The 9,605-nt window shown below is 33.3% G+C and overlaps 1 protein-coding gene across 1 annotated transcript; it reads right to left on the reverse strand.

Moving 5' to 3' along the window:
* Nucleotides 1–2,426: 2,426 nt before the first annotated feature.
* LOC141629649 (uncharacterized) lies at nucleotides 2,427–3,002 on the reverse strand. Its single transcript, XM_074442623.1, has one exon. The coding sequence runs from the start codon at nucleotides 3,000–3,002 to the stop codon at nucleotides 2,427–2,429; it is 576 nt and encodes a 191-aa protein (XP_074298724.1).
* Nucleotides 3,003–9,605: the final 6,603 nt, after the last annotated feature.

Here is a 9,605-nt window from a genome sequence, read left to right on the forward strand (position 1 = left end):
ATGTGATCCATGTTCCGATACATTCCATCTTATGGTTACCACAAAGTACTCAGACTTTGTTTGTCGATTTCATAATGACTGGCTTTTCAAGGTTGTTCTCGCTATTCACACATCTGACAATTGACAACAAGATCAGCCTAAGAAACTCGAGATTTTGTAACCCTCTATACAAAACTCCATGATCAATCATAAGAACGAATCCGTATTCTATCTAAAGAATTCAAGGATGTATCTAGCGGCTATCCATTGACTCTCACATGGATTGACTTGTCTTGCTTAATACATACAATTTATCAGTGCTTACGCATATCTTAGGACATTAGGTCAATCCAATGGCGTAAACATTGGGAATCGATTTCATTCGTTCAACAATTTCAGATTCAGTGGCCAACTGTAAATCGTTCAAAGTAATCCCACAACCCATTGGAATAGAATCCCTCTTGGATTTATCCATGCTGAAATGACGAAGGATCTTATCAACATAAGACGAAAAATCTTTTCACCACAAGACTTTTGACTTAATGCCAATATCCCTTTTAGGACTATCTCCATAGATCCGGACATCAAATATGCGATGTGCCTCACATAAATATTTCATCTGGAAATAATTTCCCAACGTTACGGAGGTAAACATCGGTACATCATTCCCAATGAGTAATATGTGAAGACAGTTTTTGCTCTCACTCAACTTCATGTATAGACATGGTTTTTCGACAAATCGAGTGAAACCATTCTCTATTATCACATGAACTCAAAATAAGCTCCCACTAAACTTCATGTATAATTATGGTTCTTTTGAAAAATTCAAATGCAACCATTTTCAATTATCACATGAACGGGAAGGATGATTTTTACAATCTCTTAATGCTAAACTTAAAACCACATATGGATCCCTTAAGCTTACTTAGAATGTTAGAATTCACAGACTTAAAGCTAAGATCAGTGTCACACACTCATCCTCTTCCAAATATCTATTCAGAAGAGCGGTTTAATATCACTTGCCATGTTTTATCAAAAATGAAATGCGGCAATTACTAACATGATTTGATTCGATTAACATCACCATGTTAATCAATGCTATTCTATACTTGAAGGCTTTACTTCAAAGAGACCAATATCTTAAATTAATTATCCTTAGCTTTGCGTATGGATTCTATCACGGATTGTAAAACCATGAGTTCTTTGCAACAAATTACGATTCGGTTCACTAGCAACAATTCACTCAATGGATAATAGTTCTATTACTTTCAAAAATCAACTCTATTTATAACATGTGTATGACATTTAGAACATTTTCTTATGTCATTATACTACAAAACAAGTTTGTAGCGAATTTTCTCCCACTCTATCTTTTTAGAAATACACTTATTTTCCAAGAAGATAGCTTTAAGAACTATAAACAATTTGTTCTTTTTAATACAAAAGAGCATTAGTCACATGTTATCCTTGAGATATCTATTAAGATATGTTGCCATTTTAGAGACTAATCCCTTCCATGTGTTGTATGGAGTCTCGTTTGTGATTCATATTGCGCGTTTTCACTTTAAACAGTTACTAACATGGAGTAACATCCCAAATATGAGTTTAAATAACTCATTTCAACTTTCAATCGATCGATCTTACATTACATAAGAAATGTCATGTTGCCATGAATCTTTTAATTGGGAATCAAATTCACAACTTAGGTCTTTACCATATTGAATAAATCATCATCTTTCAATACTATCGATTGAGTTGAGTTGATTTATGTTATAGATATTAATAGAGAAAGAGGAAACATGTCTTAGAACTTAAAATGCCATAAACCGAAATGACTTGGGTTGAAAGCCAAGTCATTTAAAACCAAATACAATACTTGTTCGGAGATGTAAAATAAAGAAATTTCCATGTCTAACATGGAAACAAAATAAAGTTCTTAGACAATGTCTAAACATAAGACTATTATGAAGACATATTCAAAATGAAATGCCAAGCCAAGTCCATAGGTCTCCATCTATGCGGCGGCTACTCTAGCTCCCTTTAGAGATCCTCCTCATGCTTTCTTAGCTTTTCCTTTCTTCTCATGCCATAAATTCAATAAGAAGGGTGAGAAACACAACTAGTATCTTAATACAAAGTTGAGTTGGAAAATTAATATCAATATGATAAACTTTTGGAAGAAATATTACCTACTAGAGTCACATGTCCAGCTTTAATGTCTTCCAAATATTTGGGATAATTGCTCTTCCAATGGTCTATGCCATTACAATAATGGCACTTGTCATAAGGTTTGACTCCCCTTTTGGGTTTGGAAGAGCTATTCTCAATAGCTTTCTCCTTACCTTTGTAGGAAGTGGGCTTCTTACCCTTGTTAGCACTTTCCCTAAACTTTCCCTTACTCTTTGCCTTGATGTTGAGCACATCCTTGCTAGTGCTTGCATCAAGCCCTATGTCCCTTTCGGCTTGCACAAGCATTTTGGCAACTCATGGAGATCAGTTTTCAAGTTTTGCATGTTGTAGTTTACTCTAAACTGAACATAACCCTTGATTCGACTTAAGGAGTGAAGCACTCGGTCAATCACGAGTTGCTCGGGGATCTCAACCCCTTGCAACTTGAGGGTCTCAACATACTCAATCATTTTAAGCACATGAGGACTCACTTTTTGTCCTTCTTTGATATTGAGGTCAAAGAATTGGGAAGTCGCTTCATATTGAATAATCCTAGGAGCTCGTGAAAACATGGTCACAAGTCTAGTATATATCTCATAGGCGGTGCTCATCTTTATGGCACTCATTTGAAGATCAGGTTCCATGGAGAAAATCAAGACATTCTTGACCGCGGCGGATTCTTTTTGGCAGGTCTCATTGGCCTCCCTAACCGGGGGTGTTGACCTAGCAATAGGAGTAGCGGGAGAAGCCTCGGTAAGGTATTTGAGCTTGTCATCACCTTTCGTGGCTAAGCGAAGTTGCGCATCCCAATCGGCGAAATTCGAACTATTCTTTTCGAGTTTACAACGATCCATAAAGGATCGAAGCCATGAACGGTGGTGCGGATGAGCTAGTAGATGCCATTGTGATATTTCAATTGACTACAAAATATGAGATGAAGGAAAAATTAACATTTATCGTAAATTAGGCTTGTTAATATTTTAGACAAGTTTTAGCATTTATATAATGACCTCCACCCAATTTTATAAACGATTCCAAGACCGAAATTCATACTAGCTCAATTGTGGGACAACGGTCCCTCTACAACCTTTACAAATACAATTTGGTGGGTTAACTCATTTAACCGATTCTACACTTAGAACTCTTGGTCGATGAATTTACACTAAGTTCGTGTTTAGTCCGAACCTATTGAGACAACAGTCCCTCTAATACTTTCGTTGAGAACAACCAAATTTCAAAGTGTAATAACATCTTATTACCCCACTTACCCAGCGTTAAAAGACAGCACCCCGGTATAATATTTCAACACCGTATTGTACCCCTAATGAAATTGGGATTCATGAGTTCCTACTATTTGGTAAGGCTAAGTCTCAATTTTTATAAAATGTGAATTGTTAATTTATTATCTATCTCTTTTAAGTGAATTAAATTAGTGATCTATCGATAATTATAATTGACAAGGCCGATTATTCGATATAAAAGATATGCATGTGATGTTATGGCGATTTGGCATGCATGCAAACATATAAGGAAAGAAAATGTAAAGAAAAACAATTTCCTAGTATGGCCTTCCTAAAATAGAAAATCTAATAATTTATTACATATTCGGAAACCAACTCCTTTGGTCCCTTGAACTTCATGTGACACGTCTCCCAAGGAAACACCGTCTTGATCGTAACTCCTTTCTGAATGGCTCCGTCTTTAGGAAACTCGGGAATATTCAAATTATCGATTTGGCATGGACTAGCTATGTGAGCAATTTTTATTGAATTCCTACTATTTGGTAAGGCTAAGTCTCAATTTTATAAAATGTAAAGGTCTTGTCAATTTATTATCTATCTCTTTTAAGTGAACTAAATTAGTGATCTATCGATAATTATAGTTGACAAGGTCGATAAAACGATATAAAAAGATATGCATGTGATGTTATGGTGATTTGGCATGCCTGCAAACATATAAACCAATTGATGGCATATTTTTATATAAGTCACCTCATATACGTAAAATGATTTGTGAGCAATTTTTATTGAATTTTTGTGATCTTGGTCATATTCCAGAATATACAAAATTTTGATTTCGAATTTTTCCAAATTTTTATGATTTATTGGGAATTATTTCTTAATTATTTTTTTTTGGTGAAGAATTATTTCTTAATTGTTAAGTCTAATAAAATTATAATGAGCAATAATGTTATACAAAGTTAGATTATTGTCAAATCTTAGTGTGGACAAATATTTGAGTCCTAAGACAGTTAAGGTAATGAACTTGGGCTTAAATTTGATTTAAGTATTATTTGTGATTTTAATAAGTTAAAAGTCACGCATTTCCATAAAACCAAAACGACATACGATATAATCTAGTAAGGTGATTTGGCACATTCATTTTTCCATGTTGAATACATATATAATGCTGCATTTTTTTAATAGATGTATGTCATTTAATTTTTGTGATTTTGAATCATGTAATTTGTCTTAGTATGGCCTTAGTTTTTAATTGGTATTACCCGTAATGTAAGGGAATATCGATTTGGTTGTAATTTTATTATGATCTCGCATCACCGTTTTGTAATTTAATAGATTATTTTTTGTAGTTCCGGAGTTTTCTAAAGACGGAGCCATTCAGAAAGGAGTTCCGATCAAGACAGTGTTTCGTTGGGAGGCGTGTCAAATGAAGTTCAAGGGACCAAAGGAGTTGGTTTCCAAATATGTAACAGATTATTAGATTTTCTATTTTAGGAAGGGTCATACTAGGAAATTGCTTTTCTTTACATGTTCTATTTTATATGTTTGCATGCATGCCAAATCGCCATAACATCACATGCATATCTTTTTATATCGAGTTCTCGGCCTTGTCAATTATAATTATCAATAGATCACTAATTTAGTTCACTTAAAAGAGATAGATAATATATTGACAAGACCTTCACATTTCTAAAAATTGAGACTTAGCCTTACCAAATAGTAGGAACTCATGAATCCCAATTTCATTAGGGGTACAATACGGTATTGAAATATTATACCGGGGTGCTTTCTTTTAACGTTGGGTAAGTGGGGTAATAAGATGTTATTACATTTCGAAATTTGATTGATCTCAACGAAAGTATTAGAGAGACCGTTGTACCAATAGGTTCGGGCTAAAGATGAACTTAATGTAATTTCATCGACTGAGAGTTCTAAGTGAAGAATTGGTTAAACGAGTTAACCCACCAAATTGTATTAGTGAAGGTTGTAGAGGGACCGTTGTCCCACCATCGAGCTAGTATGAATTTGGGTCTTGGAATCGTTTATATAATTGGATGGAGGTCATTATATAAATGCTAAAACCATCTAAAAGTTTTCATATATTACGAGGAATGTTAGTTTTCCCACTATTTCGTTGTTTAAATTTGTTCTTTATCTTGGCTTCTAGACACATACGATGTCATTTCGATTTTAACTTATGTCTCCATTAAACCACTATAGCCAAAGACAAAAAGAATCTCCTTTCTAAAAAGCCTCAATTGAAACATTTAAATAGGGCATGGACTAGCTCCATAGGAATCGTTCTATTCCATAGAACTCCATAGGAGTTGTCCTATGTCATATAAGATTAGCATATTAAATTCCTAACATACCTATGTATGATTTCTTGTGAAGAAGTATGAATAGAAGTAATGATTAGTCAAAATAGGTTTTGATAATATCTTCTATGCATCCACGGTTCAAAAGTCTTATTGCTCAACCTGAACACTTGTCATCAAGCACTTAAGTTGTTAAGAACATGACAATGTTAAATTGGTAAATTAATTTTTTAGAAATTTTAATTAACCAAATACCACAATAGAGTTAACCCTTGTGAAGGATTAACTAGGAATTTAAATGAAGATAAGTCTTCATCAAGTAGAAATTCTTGAAGTCAGTGGGAGCAATAAGAAGTAAGTACCTATCTTAATTGTTAAGGATAGAACTAGGCTCGAAAGAGAAAGTGTTAAGACACTAAAATAGAGACAAACCCCAACTAAGTAAATATGAAGGAAGTTAGTCGTGTGACTCCAACATATTCCTTCCTAAATATCTATGACATTGACATTGAATTCTTGCTAATTACCACATCATGAGTATTTGATACAAATTTGTGGATTTCATCATAATATTTGGCATTATCGTGTGACGACTAGCAAGAATATTGTAGTGTACTCATTTTAGTTTTGTGTTTAGAAATGTACCTCAATAATTGTTATGATGTACAATAAGTCTAAATAAGAATATAATTCAAGTTTTTGTATAAAACGCAAAGGGTTTCTCTATTGTGCATTTAAAACAAGCGTTGTGCCCTTACATACCACGATTAAGTTTATGGTGAGACCATGCAAATCAAGGTAATTATATTCAAACTAGAAATAAATATCACATATACAAGACTCAAGTTGGTGACCCCAATCATTTCTCAATTCTCGATTGAAAATCGCATTTAGAAAGTAATTTTGACTAGTCTCCCAAACCATTTGATTGGGAATCTTTTAGTGTGTGCGAATCTTGTATTCAAAGAAAGATAATTCATGACTTTTTTTCCTTGAAAAGATTATGAATAGAGCAAGATATTCGCCCTACTTACACTTTGAAGTGTATGGTCGAATACAATTTCAATCAGAAAAGGTTATTACATCTTCATCTCTTTTACCAACGAACTAGGTAGATACTTGATATCCACTTAATGAGGTAAGAAGAGATATTCTTTGAATAAGTTCAATGAATGTTTAAAAAGTATCAAAACCTAGAGATTATAAAACCAAAGTATTAGTACTTTGTTAAAATAGGGAACAATAAAGTAAAGACTTTTATCTGCACCAAAAAGAGTGTGATATGGTATCACAGTTCACTTTCATTACGATATGATTGAATCTTTACAATATAGTTCTAGGTAGTTTCTGTTATAAAATTTGTCTGGCATTTAAATTTTCCACTAAAACATAACATGGTTAAAGTAATCATCTACTTTTCATATGAGATATGGTTAGACATGGTACCTAAATTGTAGCTTGTTTCGATATTAAACATGTGCTCTCTCTTCCTACATGATCACGAAAACAAAGGGTTTGTGGCTCGTGATGTTGTCTATTAAAGAAAACAAGATTATTTATTAAAGACAGAGTGGGAGAAAATGTTCAAAGCCACAAACTGATCATAAGACGTAGGAAAATGTTCTTTCTTGGTCAAAATAAGTAAATATTTCTTCGAAACCTAAGTGTACAGTTGTCATGTTATTTTTGAAAGTAACAAACCTGTAACTTATTAAGATGCTTTATCTAGTTTAAACTCCACAAAAGTCCGAACAGAACATAAACATTAAGATGTTTCCATGACTTGGTTGATTTGTGGTACGAGGTTTACACCAATTGCAACGCTTCGTTAAATTCGGATTTTATATATTATTTGACTGTTGGATTTTAAAATCATCTTGCATGAGTTTTTTAAATCACAACTATCCTAAGGTAGGATACGAACTTAAGAAGATATCTTAAGTAGAAGTCAAGGAGTTGAATGGTATGTTTCAGTCATGTAATAAACCTTTCGATTTGTTGAGTAGTTTTGTTTATACACGAAGTTTAGTGGGAGTAGGGTGGTATTATTAGTCTTATATGTGAATGACATATTGATCACTGTGAGTGATGAAAGACTTAGGAGAAGAATAATACATCTCTAAGATATCCAGTTCGATGGATATTAGCATAAAGTTAATATTCTTATGTTAATAAGAATCTTGACAAGTTCAAAAGTATTAAACATGTAGAAATTGAATCCATTTTCTTCCGCTGCAGGATTAATTTATTACACTAAGATGTATCACTATTCTTATAATTCGTATACTTAGAGTATGACGAGAAATTTGAAATCGAATCTTTGTGAAAGTCAATATATAGCCATATAGTGTATCCATTAGTAATTCGTATACATATTATTCATTGAGAATGATGGACCAATGCTCTCCTCCGTGAAGTAGGGATTTGGAGACTAGGAAGAGATGCAAAGCATCTTTAATATCCGTATCTATAAGTGATATATACGAGAGGATAAGTGTTTAGAAATAATTATTGGATTTATGTGCAATGAGTTGCACAAAAACCATATACTAAACACATAAGGATGGTTTGGCTATAATTTTTGAGGAGTAAATCTGAGTAATATACAATTGAAATTATATTGTCAACTGACCATCATTTATCAGTAACGATTGGCTCACTAGAGTTTGACGTTATTGTCGTTTGATGGTGGTGATCGATTCATCCCTTGAGTACACTTGCAACTATGAGATATGCGAGAATGAAGAATCCCACACACTGTGAGGATAGTGGGAGCTATCCTAAGGCAAGATAGGCTATGTCTAGATTGGATCTAGACACGTACTCAAAGAGTTTTATAATACAAGATTATAGATAATGAAGGGAAATAGTATATAATGAGGTTAAGTAAGGTGCAAGATGTTGCTAAGACTTGTTAACCAAGGCCTTCTCATAGGCTTAACATGATAAGTCATACCATTTCAATTGAATGGAAATGTACGATTATATACAAAATTAAATTTGTATTATAGATTATGTAGTAATTGATATTGTATTAATTTTACATATGTGATAATACATTCATCGTTTGAGTTTTATTTCCGTTCACCATGGTAGTCTATCGACTCAGCTACAAATAGCCTATACAATCTACTGTGAGAAGGATACAGGAAAGGTCCTTCCGGTCCACTTTTTATCCTAGATTTCCGCTAACTTAACTTCCGTCCTCATTAGGGTAGTCTATTGTTCATAGCAGGTTTGTTCATTCCAATCTTCCGATCCAGGAACGAAATTAACCAGATTAATGTAATTTAGAAGCATGCATTCGACTAAATTGGTGATACAATTATATTGCTATGGGGATAGATTCTCACAAGTAAACCGTCTAGTCTATTCGCTACATAGTCACAATCCTACCATAGATCCCCTAATCCCGACATGAAAGAGTTTAGTTACTCATATTACTAATGTTGTCAATATTAATAACAATGAATGCACTAGTAATAGAAAGCATGATGAAATAATAATGATTAAGCATAAAACAAATTAGGGCAGAAATTAATTAAGAGAAGAACAAGTAATTAAAGTAACAAATAATGAGATTAAGATTAAAAGGAGAAGAGGGATTACAATCTCAAGCAATTCCGGCGTAGAGAACAAACCAAAATCCAAGCAAGAGATCAAGAGAGAAAAGTTACAGTGAAGAGAGATTAAGAGAGAAAAGTTGATTAAGAGAAGTATTAAAAGGTAAAAGAAGAAGTCCCTATTAACCTAGTTACGACTCCCTTATATAGGGAAGTGAAAATTAACAAAACTAAACCTATCATAGGATAAAAATCTTGAGTATAATAGCTAAATACTCGATCGAGGATTTTTATATCACTCGATCGAGTAAATCCAAGCTAAAACGTCTCGATCG

This window comes from Silene latifolia, chromosome Y (genome assembly GCF_048544455.1).
Source record: "Silene latifolia isolate original U9 population chromosome Y, ASM4854445v1, whole genome shotgun sequence".
NCBI classification, from domain to species: domain Eukaryota; kingdom Viridiplantae; phylum Streptophyta; class Magnoliopsida; order Caryophyllales; family Caryophyllaceae; genus Silene; species Silene latifolia.

Excerpts from the sequence above, each read along its gene's own strand:
- LOC141629649 (XM_074442623.1), bottom strand. The coding sequence starts at position 3,002 with ATGGATCGTTGTAAACTCGAAAAGAATAGTTCGAATTTCGCCGATTGG.